At 37.4% G+C, this 25,675-nt stretch overlaps 1 protein-coding gene across 5 annotated transcripts; it reads left to right on the top strand.

The window, feature by feature from the left end:
* Positions 1 to 501: 501 nt before the first annotated feature.
* LOC128693011 (rhomboid-related protein 4) lies at positions 502 to 25,203 on the top strand. Of its 5 annotated transcripts, none has more exons than XM_070092107.1 (8): positions 502 to 580; positions 3,392 to 3,444; positions 5,578 to 5,728; positions 11,592 to 11,779; positions 11,950 to 12,089; positions 13,660 to 13,818; positions 16,777 to 16,926; positions 20,900 to 25,203. In XM_070092107.1, the coding sequence occupies exons 3-8, from the start codon at positions 5,612 to 5,614 to the stop codon at positions 20,974 to 20,976; spliced, it is 831 nt and encodes a 276-aa protein (XP_069948208.1). In that variant the 5' UTR covers positions 502 to 580; positions 3,392 to 3,444; positions 5,578 to 5,611; the 3' UTR covers positions 20,977 to 25,203. The 5 variants fall into 5 exon arrangements, with proteins under 5 accessions (XP_069948208.1, XP_069948207.1, XP_053638433.1 ...); XM_070092106.1 differs by having other exon boundaries at positions 510 to 735; XM_053782458.2 differs by lacking the exon at positions 3,392 to 3,444 and having other exon boundaries at positions 510 to 735.
* Positions 25,204 to 25,675: the final 472 nt, after the last annotated feature.

Genomic DNA, 25,675 nt, shown 5'->3' with positions numbered 1-25,675 from the left:
TCTCTTATCACACTTTTACCATTCTATTACTGTGGTCCCGTAAATCCCGTTCCCTCACTCTCCACCAGGAACAATTACGACACTTCTTATTATGAAATGAGGCCTATATTAATCCTTAGGCCACCGTGAACGTCAATTTCGTGGTTCCATGTTTTCTCAGCTTCCTCACCACCATTCAAAACAATACGCGCCCACCCCCCCGCACATCCGCGCATGCGCAAAGGGAACTCTTGGTTCTACTCTTATTTTCAAATACATTTTTGACCCATATAGACACATTAAACACCTATTAGGCACTATAGTTTCGGAAAATCAAAAAATTTTCCACAAATATAAAGGACCCCAACAGAAGTAAGTCACTCTGACTTTTTTGGGTTATCCTAGGTTCTCTACACATATGCTGCTATGTATGATAATTCTATGTAACTGTATTTGTGTATACCTGAATAAACTTACTTAATGAAAATCGGTGGGTGGATTTGTGATGCCGTTCAGGAGGGAAAAAAAAACATTATGGCCAGACATGTCAACAAACAGAAGACATACACAGTAGATGAGATTCCAAGACTTGAACAATGGTGTTGGTAGTGCCCACGTCTCGTAGCTCTTCCAGCAGGCTGTGGCTTAGCGCTTCTTTTTGATTATAATAATAATAATCTTCCAGCAGGCCTCTCCATAAATGACAGATTTATCCATAGTTTTTAGCCATTATCACTACATACACGCACTGTTTAGGTAACTTTTACTGTTTATTCAACATTGTCCAATAAGTACTGTGTTTGTTTTTATTTAGATTTTGCGTACATACAACACACTTATTTTTACAGTGGCTTACATGACACAGGTGTTAATAGCACATAAAGAGCACACTGTGTAGGTTGATACAACAGGTCTCTTCAACAGCTTATAAGAGTGTATTAGCGTTGGTAAAATTCCCAACAATGTTAGGTAAAAGGACACTAAGTGCAGTTAATGTGACGGCTTGACAAACCTCCTGGAGAGCGAAACGCTGCCACAATAAAATTTCACGTTAGTTGCACTTGTGTCCTTTTACCTAGCACTCTCCTGTATTTATTCTTGGTATTAGATTTAAAGAGCCACTGGTTGGGGAAACTTCACTAATAAAACTGTATGACCATTGAGGGTTTAACACTTAGTTTTGATTGTATGTTGACCCTTGTAGGTTTAGCATTTCTTTTTGATTATATATTATATATATGCAAAACAACCACTGTGAAAGAATAGAGAAATTCCACAGTAGTTGTTTTGCATATTCTGAAAACACCTGTTTACTGTGACCTTATTGCATATTATATATATATATATATATATATATATATATATATATATATATATATATATATATATATATATATATATATATATATATATATAAATATACATATATATTACATATGTATATATATATATATATATATATATATATATATATATATATATATATTTTTTTTTTTTTTTTTTTTTATTATCACACCGGCCGATTCCCACCAAGGCAGGGTGGCCCGAAAAAGAAAAACTTTCACCATCATTCACTCCATCACTGTCTTGCCAGAAGGGTGCTTTACACTACAGTTTTTAAACTGCAACATTAACACCCCTCCTTCAGAGTGCAGGCACTGTACTTCCCATCTCCAGGACTCAAGTCCGGCCTGCCGGTTTCCCTGAATCCCTTCATAAATGTTACTTTGCTCACACTCCAACAGCACGTCAAGTATTAAAAACCATTTGTCTCCATTCACTCCTATCAAACACGCTCACGCATGCCTGCTGGAAGTCCAAGCCCCTCGCACACAAAACCTCCTTTACCCCCTCCCTCCAACCCTTCCTAGGCCGACCCCTACCCCGCCTTCCTTCCACTACAGACTGATACACTCTTGAAGTCATTCTGTTTCGCTCCATTCTCTCTACATGTCCGAACCACCTCAACAACCCTTCCTCAGCCCTCTGGACAACAGTTTTGGTAATCCCGCACCTCCTCCTAACTTCCAAACTACGAATTCTCTGCATTATATTCACACCACACATTGCCCTCAGACATGACATCTCCACTGCCTCCAGCCTTCTCCTCGCTGCAACATTCATCACCCACGCTTCACACCCATATAAGAGCGTTGGTAAAACTATACTCTCATACATTCCCCTCTTTGCCTCCAAGGACAAAGTTCTTTGTCTCCACAGACTCCTAAGTGCACCACTCACTCTTTTTCCCTCATCAATTCTATGATTCACCTCATCTTTCATAGACCCATCCGCTGACACGTCCACTCCCAAATATCTGAATACGTTCACCTCCTCCATACTCTCTCCCTCCAATCTGATATTCAATCTTTCATCACCTAATCTTTTTGTTATCCTCATAACCTTACTCTTTCCTGTATTCACCTTTAATTTTCTTCTTTTGCACACCCTACCAAATTCATCCACCAATCTCTGCAACTTCTCTTCAGAATCTCCCAAGAGCACAGTGTCATCAGCAAAGAGCAGCTGTGACAACTCCCACTTTGTGTGTGATTCTTTATCTTTTAACTCCACGCCTCTTGCCAAGACCCTCGCATTTACTTCTCTTACAACCCCATCTATAAATATATTAAACAACCACGGTGACATCACACATCCTTGTCTAAGGCCTACTTTTACTGGGAAAAAATTTCCCTCTTTCCTACATACTCTAACTTGAGCCTCACTATCCTCGTAAAAACTCTTCACTGCTTTCAGTAACCTACCTCCTACACCATACACATATATATATATATATATATATATATATATATATATATATATATATATATATATATATATATATATATATATATATATATATGTATATATATATATATATATATATATATATATATATATATATATATATATATATATATATATATATATATATGTGTGTGTGTTTGTATTTATTTATATGTGTATACAAATGTATTTATTTATTTTTACCTCATTGGGCAGCCCCCACCAAGGTAGGGCAACCACCTGCAATAAAAATCTCTATCATTCATTCATTGACTATCATGCCAAAAGTGTACTAACATCACAGTTTGGATAACCCTCCAATTGTGATATTCACAGTGCACCTTCAGAGGGTTGGGATGCTCACACAATCTTTCTCTAAGGGCAGCCTCTACCATTCCTAACCTATACCACCTCCCTCTTACCATTCCTGGGTCTTACTTCCCAGATTTATACACCTTTTTTGTCATCGTATCCCTCTGTCCTCTCTAACTGCCCAAACCACCTCAACAATCCCTCCTCATCTCTTTGATACTTTTGGTAACCTTACTGTCTTTAAATTTCTATGCTCTCACTTCTCTGCATAATATTCACACATTGATCTCAAGCGTAATATTTCCATCACCAGGCACCTCATCGTTGCTGCAGTGTTCAGAACCCATGGATCGTACCCATATAAGTGTTAGTACCACTATATACTCTGGTGCATTCTTTTTTTTTTTTTTTTTGCTTCCAGGTGTAAACTTTCCACAGATATCTTGTCACACCACCAAGTTTTTTCCCCTCATCAGTTTTATGGTTCACCTCATTTTTCATAGACCTCTCTGCTGATATATCAACTCCCAAATATCTAAATACAGTGGTCCCTCGTTTATTGTATTTAATCCGTTCCTGGAGGTGCTACTATTATCGAAATCTATGATTTTCAAATCAATTTTCCTTTATTGGCAATTCTTCTTAGTGTATGGAAGACTGGAGGAGGAGAGAGATTGAATTACTGTTTGGAAGGGGAATCCCCTTCGATGAAAATGTCCCTCGTGACCCATGCCTTATTATTAGATCTCCAAAACACACACAATTTACTCTTCATAACATTGTTTTTCTTGAACACACTGGGACTTTCAGAATGGTACACTAGTAACAGCTTCACTTTGAAATCCCCACTAGCATTAGCACAGAACATGAGCGTCAGCCTGTCTTTCATAGGCTTGTGTCCTGGCAGTGCCTTTTCCTCCTGTGTAATGTAGGTCCTCTTTGGCATTTTCTTCCAAAAGGCCTGTTTTGTCACAATTGAACACTTGTTCAGGTTTCAGTCCTTCAGCCTCTATGTACTCCTTGAATTCTTGCACATATTTTTCAGCTGCTTTGGGGTCCGAACTGGCAGCCTCACCATGCCTTACCACACTGTGTATGCCACTACGGTTGTTAAATCTCTCAAACCAACCTTTGCTGGCCTTAAATTCACTCACATCACCACAAGTTGCAGGCAATTTCTTTACCAGATCGTCGTGCAACTGCCTAGCCTTTTCACAAATAATCGCCGTTATAATACTATCTCCTGCTAATTGTTTCTCATTTATCCACACCAATAATAACTTCTCAACCTCTTCGAGTACTGGTGATCTCATTTTTGTCAGCATATTTACCCTCTTTGCAACAACAGCGTCCTTGATTTCCTTTTTCTTGGCCACGATGGGACATATGGTTGTATAGGGTTTGTTATACATCCTGGCCAGTTTGGCCGCACTTAAGCCACTTTCATATTGTTCAATGATGTTTTTCTTAAATTCAATCGTATTTCTCACCTTCTTTACCAAAGGCTTGGCACTAGGAGCTTTCTTTGGAGCCATAGTAGCTTATTTAGTACTTGCAAGCACTAAAATGAATGGAATATTATGAAATATTTCGTAGGAGCAAGTGAGGGGACCGTTGCTCACTGGTAAACAATGCCACACTGGCTGGGAAGGGAGGCCGCCCCGGCTCGCAGCGTGCGTACGCATCCCGGACGAACTACTATTCGCAAGTCAATCTACGATTAGCGAGCCCATGTTAATATGAAAATATCGCTATGATTTCCGAAATCTACGACTCTCGAGCCCTACGATTATCGAGGGACCACTGTACATCTATTTCCCTGATACTCCCTCTCTACACTAATATTAAATCTTTTATTACCTAGACTTTTTTTTTTTTTTGTTAATTTCATCACCATGCTTTTTCTATATTTGCTTTTGATTTCCTCCTTTTACATAGCCTCCCAAGTTCATAAACCAACCTTTGCAACTTCATTTAGAATTCCCCAGAAGAACTATGTTTTTGGCAGAGACCAACCATGATAACTCCCACTTTGTATCAAAGTCTTTGTTTTTTAATCCCGCATTATAGTAGTTCTATCTCCTAACTGTACTCGAGCTCAATGAATGATTTCACAGGTCACAGTGCACCTCATAACTCACATTGTCCTTCACACTTACTCTTCTTATACGTATCCATTTATATTGTAACCGTACTCCTGTTAGCATTTACCCTTTCCTTTTTTTTAGCACTGTTGATTGATGGCAGTGTATGTAACAGTTTTATTGTATGGTTAGTCATATGTACTATATAGAAATTTATTATCTTATATGTTAAAGATTGTAAATAAAAACTTATATGCTCAACTGTACTGTAATAGCTGTTGAAAATTAAATTATTGTTGAATCCAAATAATCTCTCAGTTTTTATGATCAAAATAATGAATCTGTATTTGTTTTAACTTTTAGCTAATATTTAAAAAATTATAGTTTGAATTCTGATATTAGATATATTCTTCAGAAAAATATACACAGACTACGATTCAAAGTTGAAGATGGCTCGAGAGCGACGCCCAGTAGTGGGAATGGGAATGCTGCTCCTTGCCCACAAACTTTACAATGTTGGCATGGATACCTTACCTCCTGTTACACTGCTTGCCATTGTTGGCCAGGTGAGATTATGATTTTATTAATAATGTACAATGAAAACCCCCTGATTTAACCCTTTGAGGGTCGACAGGCCCTCCGAAACTCGTTCTCAGGGTCGGCCAAATTTAAAAAAAAAAATAATTTTCTCTTACGAAAAGATAGAGAATCTTTTCTCGATCATAAGGACACCAAAAGTTTGAAATTTGATGGAAAACTTACGGAATTATGCTCTCGCGAAGTTAGCGGTCTCGGCGATGTTTACGCATCAGCGATTTTGCCCACCTTGAGCCCCATTTTCGGCCAATTCCACTGTACTAGTCGACAAAAAACTTGAATATTTCGCTAGAACTCCATTTTTTCTATCGAATGGGTGCGAGAAACCACCCATTTATGAAATTCAACTATCCAGTACAGTGGTCAGAATTTAGCAATTTTGCCAATTTCACACAAATTTCAAAAGATGCCAGTTTCCGAATAGGGTCCAGAATAAACAAGAAAGACATTCCTGGCACTAAAATGATATTTCCTCTGGTCATTAGTCACGTCTCAAGGCCCCTCTTATATTCTTTTGCTTTCCACTTTGAATTTTTATTCTCACAAAAAATATAAGATTTACTATTATGCAGTCTACTGCATTAGTGTAAAAAATGGTATAAATATTATTGGCGCACTTGTGAAAGAATATTAGACTCACCAGTTGACGTGTATTGGACGCTTGGCACGATTTGTTTACTTTTGAAATTTGGTAAAAATCGAACATTTCTGCTACTTTGAGCTCAATTTCAAGGTACCTTTCATTGTAAAACCAGTCAAAATCACCTCAATTTCTGTAATATGTCTTCCATTCTATAAAATGAGACTAAGAAAACTAGAATACAATAATAAATACCATACGAAAATACAGTGCAAAGTCACTGTTTTATTCCAAAAAAACGGTCAGTTTTTTTTTCTCATTATGCACTGTGTGCTGCAGGATTTTTTTTAGACTGTGCACACTGACCACATAGACCCATTCTTTCATATGAAGGCCTACCAGCTTTCTCCCACTAGATTTGAGGGCGCTAGAATTTAGGCGTACTAGTACGTCAAAAACCCTGGGTCGTAAGCCTTACTAGTACGTCCGAAACCCTCAAAGGGTTAACAGGCTAATAGGTAGGAGCAAGTGGCTCGTAATGATGACTGTGAATACGGATGAAATTGTTTTGTCATGATCATAACAATAATGAACAATTGTTTAACTAATGTACTCTGTTGTTTAAGAATTAACTAATCCAGATTTTATCCAGTACAGTGGAACCTTGGGTTATGAATGCCCCACCATGCGAATTTTTCAGGATACGAATCATCATTCGGTCGATCTTTAGCTTCAGGATACGAAAGAAATTTCAGGATGTGAACTTCCCCCTCAAGGGAGGTTTCTTAACCTTTTGAGGGTTTCGGCCGTACTAGTACGGCTTACGACCCAGGGTTTTTGACGTACTAGTACGCCTAAATTCTAGTGCCCTCAAATCTAGTGGGAGAAAGCTGGTAGGCATACATATGAAAGAATGGGTCTGTGTGGTCAGTGTGCGCAGTATAAAAATAATCCTGCAGCACACAGTGCATAATGAGAAAAAAAACTTTGACCGTGTTTTTGGAATAGAACAGCGACTTTGCACTGTATTTTCGTATAGTATTTATTGTTGTATTCTAGTTTTCTTGGTCTCATTTTATAGAATGGAAGACATTACAGAAATTGAGATGATTTTGACTGGTTTTACAATGAAAGGTACCTTGAAATTGAGCTCAAAGTAGCAGAAATGTTCTATTTTTACCAAAGTTCAAAAATAAACAAATCATGCCAAGCGTCCAATACACGTCAACTGGTGAGTCAAATATTCTTTCACAAGTGTGCTGATATTATTTATATCATTTCTACACTAATGCAGCAGTCTGCATAACAGTAAATCTTCTATTTTTTGTAAGAATAAAAATTGAAAGTGGAAAGCCAAAGAAATATAAGAGGGGCCTGGGGATGTGACTAACGAACAGAGGAAATGTTATTTTAGTGCCAGGAATGTCTTTCTTGTTTATTCTGGACCCTATTTGGAAATTGACATATTTTGAAATTTGTATGAAATTGGCAAAATTACTAAATTCTGACCACTGTATTGGATAGTTGAAATCAGTAAATGGGTGGTTTCTTGTACTCAATCAATAGAAAAAATGGAGTTCTAGAGAAATAGTTATGATTTTTGTTGACTAGTACACTGGAATTGGCCGAAAATAGGGCTCAAAGTGGGCAAAATCGCCAATGCGTAAACATCGTCAAGACCGCTAACTTCGTGAGAGCATAATTCCGTAAGTTTTCCATCAAATTTCATACTTTTGGTGTCCTTATGATCGGGAAAAGATTCTCTTATCTTTTCATAACAAAAAATATTTCTTTTTTTTAAATTTGGCTGACCCTGAGAATAAGTCTCGGAGAGAGCCTGTCGACCCTCAAAGGGTTAAATAAATAAATAAATAAATAACTGTATTTCTTTGCAAAGGTTACAGTGTGTGTTTACATATCATAATATGATTGGAGCCAAGAAAGCCACTATCATGCCTAGGTATTTTGGGCAGAAATGCCTACTTAAGACTACTTAAGTCTAGACAGGTGAAAAGTGTACTAGTAGTGGTTACCAATGTTTTGCTGATGGTGGTGCCAACTACTGGCAGCCTTTTTGAAGTTTCTCCTTACTGTTATTATTATTACTATTATATTGTATTATTATTACTATTATTGTTATAATAATAGTGATTATTATTATTATTGCAGTGGACCCCCACGTAATGATCAGCTCCCAACTAGACCAATTATGTAAGTGTATTTTTGTAAGTGCTTTTGTAGGTGTATTTTTGGGGGTCTGAAGCGGACTAATATAATTCACAATATTTCTTATGAGAACAAATTCGGTCTATAACGGCACCCAAACAGACTTCTGAATTGAAATAATATCGTTATGCGGGGGTCCACTGTATTATTATTATTATTAGTAGTAGTAGTAGTACGTATGTGGTGAGGAACTCTTGATCTAGGGAATTGGATCTGTGCTCCAGGTCCCTAAATTAATAATAATAATAATGTAACACCCTTGACGTTTTCATAGCGAGAATGCGCGACCACTCCTGACCACAATCCTCCTCCCTCCGCCGTCCATGTAATGACATATTTTATTCATTCTAGAGTGTGTATCAGGTTTCTATGTTATTTATTTTATTTATTATGTCATATTAGATGAATTGTGACAGATAAATCAGTTGTAAAGTTGATATTAGGGTTATTTTGTCATGCCTCCTGAGAGCAGGAATTCAGTTGGAACGAATTAATTGCATTTCAATTAATTTAAATAGGGAAAAATGACCCAACATACGAACAAATCAGGATACGAACAAGTTCACTGAATGGATTAAATTTATAACCTGAGGTTCCACTGTATTTCTGATTTCCATTAAAGCGAGGTCCACTAAAGCGAGAGCACACTGTAGATCACTATAAAAAATATATTTATTAAAACCTTGTATCGAATGTAATTGTGCACAGACTGCTGTGCCAGTTATATATGAGCCTTTCAGGTATAAGAGTGACAAAATTTTAATCTTACACAAATTTACATATCACTGTACTATGGTATAATTACACAAATTTATGTAGCACTGTACTATAGTATCATTTATATGTTAATTTTTATAATAACCTTGTACATTATGTTATTCTGCTAGAATCCTCACTACCTAATATAATCATAATCAGTTCTGTAATTCTTTAAACAATCTAACTTGATTAAAGCCATATAGCATGTACTAATAGGATATTTAGTTCTCTTGTATTCTTTGTAACTCCTAAATTTATATTTACAACCATCTAAGAGACTCGGTAAAACAACTCAATTTGTCATTACTCTATTTATCTTAAGTTAGTCTTAAGTTTGCCCGAAATGCTCTGCATATTAAGGGACTTTTTGCATGCACACCTAAATGTCATTCACCTCTGTACAAACATTATGTCATGCTGAAATAAATATCTTATCTTACAATCATAAGTACGTACTTGAAATGTTAAGTACATTATGTGTTTCACCAAAGATGCTGTCATCCCATTGTAGTTTCCTTGGAAGAATTCTGCAGCAGTTCACTACTAATTTACAATATGTTGAGAGAACTTTGGACAAAACACAGCAATGCAGTAATAATTATTTTTGTTTTTTAATTACGTATTTGCTTATTAATATTTGTTTATTTTTTATATATATTTTTAACACACTGGCCATCTCCCACCAAGGCAGAGTGACCAGAAAAAGAAGAAACATACTTTGATGAGATTTGAGAGTCTCACTACTCTTGGAGCCTGGCCATGGGCCAGGCTCTTCTGGTACTTGCCTGGTCAACCAAGCTGTTGCTGCTGGAGGCCTGGTTGATCTGACACTTTGTGAAGATACTTGTCCTGTTTCCTCTTGAAGGCTTTTACACTTGTTCCAACTGTGTTTCTGATATCTTCTGGTAAGGTGTTGAATAGTCTAGGGCCACGAATGTTGATACAGTGTTCCCTTATTGTGTCCACTGCACCCCTGCTCCTCACTGGGTTTATTTTACACTCTCTCCCATTTCTCTCACTCCAGTATGTTGTTATGGCAGATGTTCAGGTTTGGAGCCAGGCCTTTGAGTATATTCCAGGTAGTGTATATATTATCATGTGTATCTCTGTCTGCTTCAGTGAGTACATGTTTAAGATTAAGGCATTCCCAGTAATTTAAGCGCTTTACTGGCTCTGTGTGCCATAAATGATCTCTGTAATTTTTTCAGCTCTGATATTTCTCCTGCTTTGAATAGAGCTATCAGCTCTGAGCAATATTCCAAATGAAGGAGCAATAGCAATTTGAAGAGTGTCACCATTGGCATTATTTCCCTTGTTTTAAAAATTCTTAATATTCACCCCGTCATCCTCCAGGATGTTGTGATCTTTGTCTTGTTATGTTCTTTGAAAGAAAGGTCAGCTGACATAATTATTCCCAAATTTTTTATGTGTTCCTTGCATTCTATTTGGTGATCCTCTTAAGTTCTGTATACAGTGTTCCTTTTGAGTTCTTTTTTCTTTCAGTACCTAAGCAGTTGGAACTTATCACCATTGAATGTCTTGTTGTTTTCCACTGCTCACTAGAAAACCCTGCTTATGTCTTCCTGTAATTTTTCTGTCTTCTACCATAGTGACTTTCATGCTTATTTTAATGTCATCTGCAAATGATGATACAAAACTGTGATAGGTGTTTTTATCTATGTCTACTATGAGGATGAAAAACAGCAAAGGTGCCAGTACAGTGCCCTGAGAACTGAGCTTTTTACATTGCTGATGCTGGATTTTGCTTTGTTTACTACTACTACTACTTTTTGTGTTGTGTGTGTTAGGAACCTTAAAATCCATCTGCCTACCTTCCCCATAATGCCTATGGCCCTCATTTTGTGAACTATCACTCCATGATCACATTTGTCAAATGCTTTTGCAAAATCTGTGTAAATCACATCTGCGTTTTGGTCTTGCCAGAGGCATGCCAATACTACAGTTCAAAATTGCAAATTATCCCCGCCCCTCCAACTGTTGTTATTATTAGTCTAGCAGACTAACACTTTGTACAGAAATATTATTCTCAGTTTATAGTTATGACTTGTTCTGTTGATGGTGCTTTTGAAATCCTTTGTATGGTATATAAATTTATGACAAATTCCATGATATATGGTTATGTCTCTTTTTTTATACTCCTGTCAACAAACTCTCTTACATTAGTGTTTCTAATCATTCTTTGTACAATTGCTGGTGATTTACAATTTATTTTTTAATACATATTTATATTATAATTATTTTTTCAGACACTTCTTTTCCTAGGAATTATAAATCCTCCATGGGATAGGTATGATGTCTGTCTTAGTGGAGAATCCATCTTATATTATAAAGATTATCGCAGACTTATCTTGTCTGCTATTGAACATGCTGATGATATACATCTCTATTATAATATGGCATCCTTAATTCTTAAGGGTCAGTCACTAGAGAGAAGGTAAGAATTATGTAAGTTATTTCCCTTTTTCTTTTTTTTTCTGTATTGAATACCTTTGATTTGTCATTAATATTATTAATAGATTATAAATACTGTATATTACTCTTATATGTATCTGTTAATGGTTGATTTATGTAAGTTAATCATATTCACATTTTTTATAATTTCAGATTTGGTTCTTTGAAATTCTTCATTCTTTTAGTAATTTTCACATTAGCAACAAGTTTGACGTATGTTGGCCTTGCCTGGGTAGCTGCAGAAGCATTGGACACCTATTCATATATGAGGCAGTGTGCCATTGGATTTTCAGGTGAGATTTTGCATTTCCTGATTAGTGACCAATTAAGAGTACAGTACAGTACGTATATGAATATAGTATGGTCAGTATAAAAGGAAGAAATTGCCTCAAAACACAGCATAAACCCCAATGGCAGCCAACTATAGCTGTGAGTTTGATAATGTTCACCTCAGTGCTACTGTGTATCTATGTACTGTTGTGGAAAACGTGCTGAAATATTTTAAGCTTACTCACATTTCAGAGAGGACTCACTGGTACCTTGGTCCTCAGTCAGGTACCTTCCCTGAATTGCTCCTCTGCAATGGTGCATGCCAGAAGGGGACCCTCCTTGAAAAGGTTTTAGAGTTACTATGTGACATTATAAAAACTGATTTACACACAACTCCAAGCCTCCATTTGAGAAAAACCTATTCAATAATGATTAGTGTAATATCAATTTTGCATTGGGTGACATAATGTTTTGTTACATTAAAAGCATTAGTAACTTGACAATAGGTAATTCTAACATGATAATCTAGCCATCCTAACTCTGATTAGCTGGAAATAATACTACTGTACTCATATGATAGTAATTTTTATCAGCCAATGACAGTATGTCTTGTAGCAGAACTATTTTAATGGTTCTGTAGTATAATGTAATTTGATTTATCATAAATCTCGATAATATTAAACATTTTACAATAATTTTTTTTTTAACTGTCCATCTCCCACCAAAGCTAGGTGACCTGAAAAAGAACCACTGTCACCATCATTCACTACTTCATTGTCTTGCCAGAGGAGTGCTGATACAACAATTCAGATGTCCCTCCAAACTGCAAATATCTCCAACCCTCTTTCAGAGTGCAGGCACTGTACTATAAGCTTTACCTGTTATACTCAGCAGTCTTATCCCTTAAAATTCTTACATTATCTTTCTTGTCCTCTTTTCACTTATACAAGGGAGTTATGTATATGCTCTCTGCTGATCCTTTGGTACCTTCCCTTCTTTCATGCATATATTGAACAAATACACCAACCACTCCAACACTGTATTCCACCTGTTTCTACCATCTGTGTCTTAACCTCATCTTTCCCAGATGCTTTACACCCTTTCATTCCACTCACTGCCTCACACTTTTCCCGCATCCACCTGAGGCTCCTCCTCACTCTTAAACAATGTTATTCCTCCCTGTCCCATGCATGAAATCACAGCTTCTCCTTCATCACTAACATTCACCAACTCTTCAAAATGCCTTCATCATCTTTCCAGTACCTCCTCCTTCAACTCAAACAACTCTCTTCTTGTTCTTAACTGCTAAGTACATTTACACTCTTGCTTCCTCACGATATTGATCTCTCTTCAAAACAGTTTATTTTCAGCAAAATTTGCTAATAGACTTTCCCATTCTCTTATTGACTTCATTTGCACTCCCTCACCATTCTTTTAACCTTGCTTTTTTCTTCCATATACTCTGTTTTCCAACTACAATTTTTACATTACAGAAACCTCTCATATACTGTATACATTTATGTACAGTATTGTCATTTTATTTATATCTCAGGGTCCTTTGTTCATACTCATTTTTTTTTTGTTTTGTTTTAGGTGTACTCTTTGCACTGAAAGTATTAACAACATTCTTTGAAAGTGGTGCAACTCATTATGTACATGGATTTGTGGTACCAGCAAAGTATGCAGTTTGGGCAGAACTTATTATTATACAAATTATTGTTCCCAAGGCATCTTTTGTTGGCCACTTGTCAGGTGAGTATTTTAAGATTGAACAAAGTTTGCTTAAAAATGCCTCATATATTTTAAGAACACTTGTAGAAGTAGATTAATTACCAGTATATTTGTAAAAAATCTAATTTTTATGTTTTTTATTTGTTTCACTGCTGTGAGCATTACAAATATTGTCTTTCATGTGGTCATTACATATCTCTTTCTGCATGATTTCTTTGAAGTTCATTAGACTTAATATTCAATTTTTACATTACAGAAACCTCTCACATGCTGTATACATTTATGTATTGTAATTTTATTTGAAGGTACACAACCACAATGTTAGATCCACCACTGGAAACCTGATGGTCACCAGATCAAACACTATCTTCCTTTCTATTCTGAATTTTGTCTGGTTAGCCAGACTTGAGTCCTGGAAATGAGAAGTACAATACTTGCACTTTAAAGGAAGGGTTTGGGATATTGGCAATTTGGAGGAGGCGGAACAGAGTTCTTCCTCCGTAAGCCATGCGTGTTGTAAGAGGCGACTAAAATGCCGGGAGCAAGGGGCTCGTAATCCCTTCTCCTGTATACATTACTAAAGTTAAAAAGAGAAACTTTTGTTTTTCTTTTTGGGCTACCCTGCCTTGGTGGGATACGGCCGGTTTGTTGAAAGAAGATTTAAACTGTTGTATCTGAGAGCCTCTGCAAAGACAGTGATTATGTATGAATGATGGTGAAAGTGCTGAATGAAAGTTTTTTTCTCTCTTAGGAAACGGCCGACGTGTTAATTTTTTTTTATTTATATCTAAGGGTCCTTTGTTCATACTCAAAATCACCAAATAGAATGAAAGGAACACGTAATAGACTTGGGAATAATTATGTCAGCTGACCTTTCTTTCAAAGAACATAATAAGACAAAGATCACGATAGCCAGGAGGATGACAGGGTGGGTATTGAGAACTTTCAAAACAAGGGAAATAATGCCAGTGGTGACACTCTTCAAATTGCTATTGCTCCCTCATTTGGAATATTGCTCAGTGCTGATGGCCCCATTCAAGGCAGGTGAAATATCAGAGCTGGAACATATACAGAAATCATTTATGGAACACATAAAGCCAGTAAAGCATTTAAATTACTGGGAATGCTTTAAAGTTTTGAACATGTACTCACTGGAGCAGAGGAGAGAGAGATACATGATAATATATACCTGGGAAGTACTCGAGGGCCTGGCCCGAAATCTGCATACTACCATAACAGCATTCTAGAGTGAGAGATATGGGAGGAACTGCAAAATAAACTCGGTGAGGAGCAAGGGTGCGGTGGGCACAATAAGGGAACGTTCATGACCCCAGACTATTCAACATCTTACCAGAAGATATCAGAAACACAGCTGAAACAAGTGTAGAAATCTTCAAGAGAAAACTGGACAAGTACCTTCACCAGGTGCCAGATCAACCAGGCTGTGATGGATATGTGGGGCAGCGAGCCTCCAGCAGCAACAGGCTGGTTGACCAGGCAAGCACTAAATGAGTCTGGCCCATGGCCGGGCTCCGAGAGAAGGGAAACTCTTGAAACTTATCGAAAGTATATTAAATGCGTTTCAGTCTTTATGACAAAGAGGTCCAAGAGGACTCTTAGTTTGAAATCCATGCTGAGATCCTAGGCAATGTTTTAAAGATAAAACATAAAATGCATTGAGTATTTCAGTGGAGTAGCAGCAAATATGGTAGTACCTCGGAACTCGAACAACTCCCAACTCGAACAATCTCAAACAATTTGATAGTCGACCTTTTGCTTGGTACTCGACCAAACAATGTGCGTCAGTCTCCCCGCAGCTGTCGCTTAGTCTAAAACTCCTCTGAACTTTGCTGTAAACGATTTTGTGTTTCTTCGCATTTTTTGGTGTTTTTTTTATATTATTTGGATAAATAAGTCACCATAGGGCCTAAGAAGATTAGCGATAAAAGCCAACCAGAAAGAAAATTGGTTTGTGTCACAATAGAGGGAAAAATTCAATCGGCACTCGAACAGATCGGTACTTGAACAGCCTTCTGGAACGAATTAAGTTCGAGTACCAAAGTACCACTGAATTTGTCTACCTATTGTGAACTTAGGTTTTCGTTGAATAAATTTATGCTTACCGTGTGTTATACTGAGTTACCAATGTTTTTGTTTTTATTCATTCAGCCATTGCTCATCCTGAAATCTTTCTGCAATTAATTTATTTAGATAAGGCTAGCTGGTTTCTCTGTATCCAATGAAAGATACTACCATATAATCCACCAGCAAAAAAATATATAAATATAAACTTGCTTTCACTGCAGTCTGTTGTGCTTCACATGCTTCCTAGATGCTCAAGTTTCTACCTCTCAAAATCTCCTCCACACCCTTCTTCTAACTTTTCCTTTATATTTCTTCATTTGGCCTAGATGTATATACCTTCACAATTATTCTTTTTTTTTTCCTATTAACAAATCAATTTATCATGGCCTCTTATGCTCTTTCAGTTATACCCTTCATACCACCAAATCATATTTTAATTTATTCATTCTTTTCTCTGCATAACATTCACACTACACATTTATCCTAGACATGACATTTCCATTGCCTCCAGTCTCCATGCTGTAACATTCAAAGACATTTACGTTCATACAAAAACTTTGTCAACATTAAACTCTGGTATATTGTTCCCCCCCCCCTCCCTTTTTTTTCCATTAAATCATCAGCTTTCTCTTCATGGGTTCCTCAACACTCCTGCTACATTCTTAGCCTTATTTATTCCGTGATTTATATATATCTTCATAGACCCATATGCTAGTACTTTTATTCCCATTCACAACTGTTTCCTAATCTGACCTAATCTTTCATTTCCCATACTCCTACTTGCTTGCATTTCCTAACTCTTTTTCTTTGTTCACTCTTAGTTTCCTTTGCAGAAAGTTGTTTTTCATTTCCCTGAATGTTATATGTATATTTATAGACTTGCATTGTCCACAGGTATATTGGTGGGGCTTGCCTATGTTTTGGGGCCACTGAAGCATATAATTGATGTCATTTGTGGCATGGTGCCAGTGATGGAACTTCCTACAGCTTATAGACCATCATATACTTACACACACAGCACAGTTGGCTCAAATTCCCAGCAAGGTAAAAATGTCTTTACTGTATTAAAAATAGAAACTTGGAGTACAGATGACATATTAAAGTCTAAATAAAGAGTGAGGATTTGTTCTCAGCCTTTATAAAAATATTTGGTAATTCTCCTGTTATCTAAAGATGATGAGACTTGGACTGATTGTTAACTGGAAAAGTCAATTACTTGGAGGGAATGCTGTTGCGTAGTGTACCGTACAGTGAGCTAGTGTGCTATACACGGAAATTATATTAAAATTTTCCCAAATAACTAGCAAGTTTTTTCCTTCTCTGCAGATGTGATCTTGAAGATTGTTTTGCTCACTGCATTCTATAATTTCCACTTTCTTCTCAGTATCAAAGTATTTGCCAATATATGAGTAGCAGCCTCCACGTGGGGAGTTTTGGGTATTTTGTAGGACTGTTAGTAGACACTCATTTATACAAAACATCTAGAGCTGCTTACACTCTTCAGGCAGTTGATGTGAGCATTTTCAAGGCCAGATGCCCAGTAGAAAGCCATGAAGAAAGTTTCATTGAATAATTCACATATGCACCACCTGTGTATCTTTATTGGCAAGACATTTTACCTATGCAGTAAGCTGTTTCAGTCAAGTACACTGATGACTCTCATGCTCAAGACAGTGAAAAACATGGAGAGTTAATTTAAGGTGTTCATTCCTTTACCTTGATAAAGGTTGTGCCATCCCTAGTCTTCATATATCTAAAGAAAAGTCATGAGGAAGGAGATTTGTGTGTCTGCTATAGATAAATGATGGGAAAGAGACTGAGTCATTTCTTTCAAGGTTAAACTTGGAAAATTTTGCTGGTTTTACAGCTGGAAAACTACTGTTTTCCAACTATTATATAAATTTTGAAATAATACAGGCCCTTTCAGTGGCTGTCACATAGAACTGTCATTGATGTCAGGGTCCCCGTGTCCTGGTGTCTAAAGCCCTTGCTTCACATGGTGAGGGTCTGCGTTCAATTCCCAGCAAGGGTAGAAACATTGGGCGTGTTTCTTTACACTGGTTGTCTATGTTCACCCATCAGTAAAATGGGTACCTGGGTGTTAGTTGACTGGTGTGGGTCACACCCTGGGACAAAACTGACCTAATTTGCATGAAATGCTCTGCATAATAAGCATTTTTTTATATAGTAGTAGTATGTCATTGATGTCAGTTAGGCCTGTATACCTTGTACATGTACTTGTAGTAAATAAAGACATTATTATTATTATTATTATTATTATTATTAATATTATTATTATTACAGTGGTCCCTCATTTATCGTCATTAATCTGTTCCTGGAAGTGCGACGATTATCGAAATAGACGATTTTTGAATCAATTTTCTCCATAAGAAATAATGTAAATACAATTAATCTGTTCCTCACACCCAGAAGTATTAAAACAAAAAATTTTTTTACATGAAATATAGATGTAGTATGTAAACAATACAACGGGACATGATGAATGAAACATTAACAGCATAACACTTACCTTTATTGGTGATTCTTCTTAGATTATAGAAGACTGGAGGAGGAGAGAGATTGGATTAGTTACTGTTTAGAAGGGGAATCCCCTTCCATCAACACCTACATACTTCTCTTCTCTGTTTCTTAATGCCACTAGGACCAGCTTGAGAGTCACTGGAGTCCTGTCTCCCACAAAAAAAGTGTCCAGAGAGCTCTGTTACTGGCGTCTCTTTAAAACTTCCCTAAAATGGGCGAAGACTCTGTCACTGTACAAGTTGCCGATATGGCTTGCAACATCCTTCTCAGGGTGATGTTTCTCCATAAATCTTTTCATCCTACCCCACATTTCAAAAATCATAATTTCTGAAGAAGGCACCTTCATCCATCTCTCTTCCTCCTCTGCAGCAAGATTCTGAGCTGTGATCTGTTGCTGTTCCTGCTGAAGCTCTTGCAGCTCCTCAGTGGCTAGCTCTTTGTTGTGGTTCTCCACCAACTCTTCCACATCCTCCAAACTCACATCCAACCCCATGGAACTCCCCAATGCCACAATAGATTTCACAACTGACATAGGCTCATCAGGGTCAGCCACAAACCCTTCAAAATCCCTCTTGTGGACACAGTCTGGCCACAATTTTCTCCAAGCAACAACAGCTTCCTTGATTTCCTTTTTCTTTGCCACAATGGAAGAGATGGTTGTATGGGGTTTGTTATACATCCTGGCCAGTTTGGCCACAGGTATGTCACTTTCATATTGTTCAATGATGTTTTTCTTAAATTCAATTGTATTTCTCACCTTCTTTACCAAAGGCGTGGCACTAGGAGCTTTCTTTGGAGCCATGGTAGCTTATTTAGCACTTGCAAGCACTAAAATTATTATTATAATCAAAAAGAAGCGCTAAGCCACAAGGGCTAAGCACTAAAATGAATAGAATATTATGAAATATTTCGTATGAACAAGTGAGTGGACCGTCGCTCACTGGTAAACAATGGCACACTGGCTGGGAAGGGAGGCTGAGGCGGCTCAGAGCCGTGAGTACACGTCCAGGACGAATGACGATTAGCGAGTCAACTGACCATTTGCGAGCCAATGTTTGGACGAAAATAACGCGACGATTTCCGAAAAGGTCGACTATCGAGCCCGACGATTATCGAGGGACCACTGTATTATTATTATTATTATAGATCTGTGTGTGTGTTAGGAATGATTAGAGACGAACAGTTTTTGGGACCTGATGAGGTGTTGGAGTGTGAGCAGGGAAACCAGTTAGCTGGACTTGAGTCTTGGAGGTGGGAAGTACAATGCCTGCACTTTAAAGGAGGGCTGTTTGGAGTGACATCTTAACTGTCATATCTGAGTGCCTCTGCAAAGACAGTGATTATGTATGAATGATGATGAAAGTTTTTTCTTTTTGGGTTTTTCTTTCTTTTTGGGTCACCTTGCCTCGGTAGGAAATGGCCAGTGTGTTAAAAAAAAATTATAATTTCCTCTGTTAAAATTATTATTATTATTATCACACTGGCCGATTCCCACCAAGGCAGGGTGGCCCGAAAAAGAAAAACTTTCACCATCATTCACTCCATCACTGTCTTGCCAGAAGGGTGCTTTACACTACAGTTTTTAAACTGCAACATTAACACCCCTCCTTCAGAGTGCAGGCACTGTACTTCCCATCTCCAGGACTCAAGTCCGGCCTGCCGGTTTCCCTGAACCCCTTCATAAATGTTACTTTGCTCACACTCCAACAGCACGTCAAGTATTAAAAACCATTTGTCTCCATTCACTCCTATCAAACACGCTCACGCATGCCTGCTGGAAGTCCAAGCCCCTCGCACACAAAACCTCCTTTACCCCCTCTCTCCAACCTTTCCTAGGCCGACCCCTACCCCGCCTTCCTTCCACTACAGACTGATACACTCTTGAAGTCATTCTGTTTCGCTCCATTCTCTCTACATGTCCGAACCACCTCAACAACCCTTCCTCAGCCCTCTGGACAACAGTTTTGGTAATCCCGCACCTCCTCCTAACTTCCAAACTACGAATTCTCTGCATTATATTCACACCACACATTGCCCTCAGACATGACATCTCCACTGCCTCCAGCCTTCTCCTCGCTGCAACATTCATCACCCATGCTTCACACCCATATAAGAGCGTTGGTAAAACTATACTCTCATACATTCCCCTCTTTGCCTCCAAGGACAAAGTTCTTTGTCTCCACAGACTCCTAAGTGCACCACTCACTCTTCTGGGAAATATTGATTTTTTTATTGTAACTGTAATTGTCATTATTCCATTATTATTCTACAGTTTTTACAATATTTTTATTTATTGAAAGTATATTTAAATGAGACTATAGGGGAGGGGTGAAAACATTGAGTGGGTAGAAATGTAAGACTGGAATAATTATAGAAATGTGAAGAAATCCTCTAATGGAGTATAGATGCCAGCCTAAGCTTACCCTACCAGAAAAATATATATATGAAAGTTACTCATCATTTATCTGTATTTCAGATGGTTCTGGAATGTCGTATCCACAACCTAGTGCGGAGGAGGTTCGACAACGCAGATTACATCGATATCAGTACTGAACTTTAAAAAATGAATGACTGCGAGAAAGTAACTTCATGATCAGATATATTTTCCATTATTAAGGCTGCATATCACCTATTAACCACCAGTCAAGAATAGTTTAATCCTTAAAAGAGGGATTTAAGTAAACTCAGCATGTACACGAGAGATATACATCTCACAGTGTATGTACTTGTGTGTAATATAATACGACTAAAGACTTCTTATACATGTACAGTAAATAAATGACTGCCACCTCAAATTTTTGGTATGCTGTGCTTATTTATTCTTATTTTACTAAATTTCACACTTAATTTATTGGCATGTAATAAAAATAATGGCACTTTCACAGCAATGCAATAGTAAAAATTAATTGTGCATTGTCTGTGATATAAATAATAACATAAGCGGTTGAATAAATACTGGGCAAGATATTCAATTACAGTAGCAATGCAGTACCTTGCCTGTTCTGTAATGATTATGAAAGCAAACATTTCTCCGTGTTTAGTATTCTGAAGACGTGTATTTCCTCCTTGTCCTTAAGTAAAGATAAACATTCAGTCTCTAATGCATATAATTGGCCAAGTTTCTCTCCTTATAGCGTACTAAATGGCATGATGGAGACTTTTTTTAGTGTAGCCAGTGGAAGAAATAGAGATGCAGGAGATGTAGACTGACTTACTCGTGGAAGTAAGTCAGTCCATAAAGGTAGACACTTCATACATATTCTAATAAATATATCACCTTTATGTATATACTTTTTTTTTTTTCTTTTTTTTTTTTTCAACAAGTCGGCCGTCTCCCACCGAGGCAGGGTGACCCAAAAAAAGAAAGAAAATCCCCAAAAAGAAAATACTTTCATCATCATTCAACACTTTCACCACACTCGCACATTATCACTGTTTTTGCAGAGGTGCTCAGAATACAACAGTCTAGAAGCATAAACATATAAAGATACACAACATATCCCTCCAAACTGCCAATATCCCAAACCCCTCCTTTAAAGTGCAGGCATTGTACTTCCCATTTCCAGGACTCAAGTCCGACTATATGAAAATAACCGGTTTCCCTGAATCCCTTCACTAAATATTACCCTGCTCACACTCCAACAGATCGTCAGGTCCCAAGTACCATTCGTCTCCATTCACTCCTATCTAACACGCTCACGCACGCTTGCTGGAAGTCCAAGCCCCTTACCCACAAAACCTCCTTTACCCCCTCTCTCCAACCCTTTCGAGGACGACCCCTACCCCGCCTTCCTTCCCCTATAGATTTATATGCTTTCCATGTCATTCTACTGTGATCCATTCTCTCTAAATGACCAAACCACCTCAACAACCCCTCTTCTGCCCTCTGACTAATACTTTTATTAACTCCACACCTTCTCCTAATTTCCACACTCCGAATTTTCTGCATAATATTTACACCACACATTGCCCTTAAACAGGACATCTCCGCTGCCTCCAACCGTCTCCTCGCTGCTGCATTTACCACCCAAGCTTCACACCCATATAAGAGTGTTGGTACTACTATACTTTCATACATTCCCTTCTTTGCCTCCATAGATAACGTTTTTTGACTCCACATATACCTCAACGCACCACTCACCTTTTTTCCCTCATCAATTCTATGATTAACCTCATCCTTCATAAATCCATCCGCCGACACGTCAACTCCCAAGTATCTGAAAACATTCACTTCTTCCATACTCCTCCTCCCCAATTTGATATCCAATTTTTCTTTATCTAAATCATTTGACACCCTCATCACCTTACTCTTTTCTATGTTCACTTTCAACTTTCTACCTTTACACACATTCCCAAACTCATCCACTAACCTTTGCAATTTTTCTTTAGAATCTCCCATAAGCACAGTATCATCAGCAAAAAGTAACTGTGTCAATTCCCATTTTGAATTTGATTCCCCATAATTTAATCCCACCCCTCTCCCAAACACCCTAGCATTTACTTCCTTTACAACCCCATCTATAAATATATTAAACAACCATGGTGACATTACACATCCCTGTCTAAGACCTACTTTTACCGGGAAGTAGTCTCCCTCTCTTTTACACACCCTAACCTGAGCCTCACTATCCTCATAAAAACTCTTTACAGCATTTAATAACTTACCACCTATTCCATATACTTGCAACATCTGCCACATTGCTCCTCTATCCACTCTATCATATGCCTTTTCTAAATCCATAAATGCAATAAAAACTTCCCTATCTTTATCTAAATACTGTTCACATATATGCTTCAATGTAAACACCTGATCTACACATCCCCTACCCACTCTAAAACCTCCTTGCTCATCCGCAATCCTACATTCTGTCTTACCTCTAATTCTTTCAATTATAACCCTACCGTACACTTTTCCTGGTATACTCAGTAAGCTTATTCCTCTATAATTTTTACAGTCTCTTTTGTCCCCTTTCCCTTTATATAAAGGGACTATACATGCTCTCTGCCAATCCCTAGGTACCTTCCCCTCTTTCATACATTTATTAAACAAAAGTACCAACCACTCCAACACTATATCCCCCCCTGCTTTTAACATTTCTGTCATGATCCCATCATTTCCAGCTGCTTTACCCCCTTTCATTTTACGTAATGCCTCACGTACCTCCCCCACACTTACATTCTGCTCTTCTTCACTCCTAAAAGATGGTATACCTCCCTGACCAGTGCATGAAATTACTGCCTCTGTTTCTTCCTTAACATTTAAAAGTTCCTCAAAATATTCTCGCCATCTACCCAATACCTCCATCTCCCCATCTACTAACTCCCCTACTCTGTTTTTAACTGACAAATCCATATTTTCCCTAGGCTTTCTTAACTTGTTTAACTCACTCCAAAATTTTTTCTTATTTTCATTAAAATTTATATATACATACACTGATAATAAAAATTCATACACACTTCAGAAGGTGTATTTCTCAGCATGTATACACAAGTTTAATTTAATCCCTACAGTATCCTTGACTGGTAGTGTGCAGGTATCATACAGCCTTAATGACCTTTTGGATTGTCAACAGGCTCTAACCCTAGTGAGCCAACAAACCATTAACATAGGGCTGTGAAAATATTTGACTATCAAAAATGGTTACATGAACTCATTCTGGAATACATGACAATATCATCACCCTACTAGCAGTCTCCTAGCTTAGTCCGATAGTTTAAACTAGGAGGCGTTATACAGCACCTGAGGAATGGGTAGCAGTCACGTTCAGTCCAAGGAAGGGAAGGACAAGTCAATTTTTGGATCAAGAGCCTGTTACCTGCATCAAAGAACCTCCTTGAGGAGTTAAATTCTCTAATTTTCAGAACTTGCATACCTTGACTGTCTCTGGATCTCTTCACCTGACTAAATGAACTTTATGCTTTCTACCCTTTTCTCTGTCAGTCACAATGTAATAATTTTTCAGGACCAACAGGAATATTAAGGTTATTACATTCATGGGGAGAATCACTAAACCCGCAGGAATCACACAGGACCTGGAGAATCATAATCAGATTTGATCTGAGGAAAGGTAGGGTAGTTCAAGTTCTTGCTCTGTCAGCCCAGTCTTAAGAATTTAATATTGTGTATGAAATGACTGTGAGAATGTGAAATATGAAATGACTTTAATATCTCAATGTCATAAGTAACTATGCCCTGTGAATCTGGCAAGACCCATCATGGCTTCTATAATCCTGTTTTTCACACTATAACTCAGACAGGATAAGCTAAAGGTGCATAAAAAACTAGCTGCTTAGAATGGCACAAAGAAAGGTAAAGAAATATGTTAAGTTTCACCTCCAATTTGTAGATTAATTGTGAATTGTTGCTAGATCATTACAGACACACACAATAGATGGCAGAATTCTTCTTCATTTCAGCCGCTTCAACTACTTTCACTCCTTCATTATCATCATTTTCAGGGTTAGACTGGATACTATAAATCAAGACCCCTCAAGGAAGGTTCCTTGATGCTGGTGAGGGGCTCTTGATCTAGGGAATTGGATCTGTGCTCCAGTTCCCTGAATTAAACCTGAATGCCTTCCACATCCCCCCACAGGCGCTGTATAATCCTATGGGTTTCGCGCTTCCCCCTGGATTATAATAATAATAATATAAATCAAGAATATTGTACAATTGACTGTTGGATAACATAGTAGTTAAGTTCCTGAAAGCAGCATGTAATAAAAAAAAATGTGTGTAAATTTCCAAGTTATTACAATAATGTATGTTTTTTTTTTTTTTTTTTTTTTTTTTTTTTTTGAAATGATTTTTAAAATTTTAAATAAACAATATTATGTGAGTATTAGATGTTTTAGTTTCATGTTTAATATATAGTAACAGCATTACATCAAGATAACTTGTACATAATGTGTGTTTGTATTGTGGGGTAAATGCTTCAGAAACTCGTGCTACTGTATGTGTTTGAACCAAAACTGGACAGGTATCTATAGCGTTTATTCTGACCCAGTGACTGCTAATTGTCTGACTTCTGCGTTAGTACAGGTACACAAAAATACAGTTGCTTAAATTATCATACATAGCAACATGTGTAGATTACCTAGGATAACCCAAAAAAGTCAGACAAAATTACTTATTTCCATTAGCATCTAAGGCATGTCGATGGTAATAATACTAATAATAATAAATATAATAGTTGTGCTGGGGCGCTTTAAATTTAAGTATAGGTGTGGTAGGTGGCAAGCTACTACACCT

The sequence above is a fragment of the Cherax quadricarinatus genome, chromosome 38 (genome assembly GCF_038502225.1).
Source record: "Cherax quadricarinatus isolate ZL_2023a chromosome 38, ASM3850222v1, whole genome shotgun sequence".
NCBI classification, from domain to species: domain Eukaryota; kingdom Metazoa; phylum Arthropoda; class Malacostraca; order Decapoda; family Parastacidae; genus Cherax; species Cherax quadricarinatus.
Note: the sequence above shows the minus strand (reverse complement) of the source record. Positions and strands in the feature narration are given on the sequence as shown.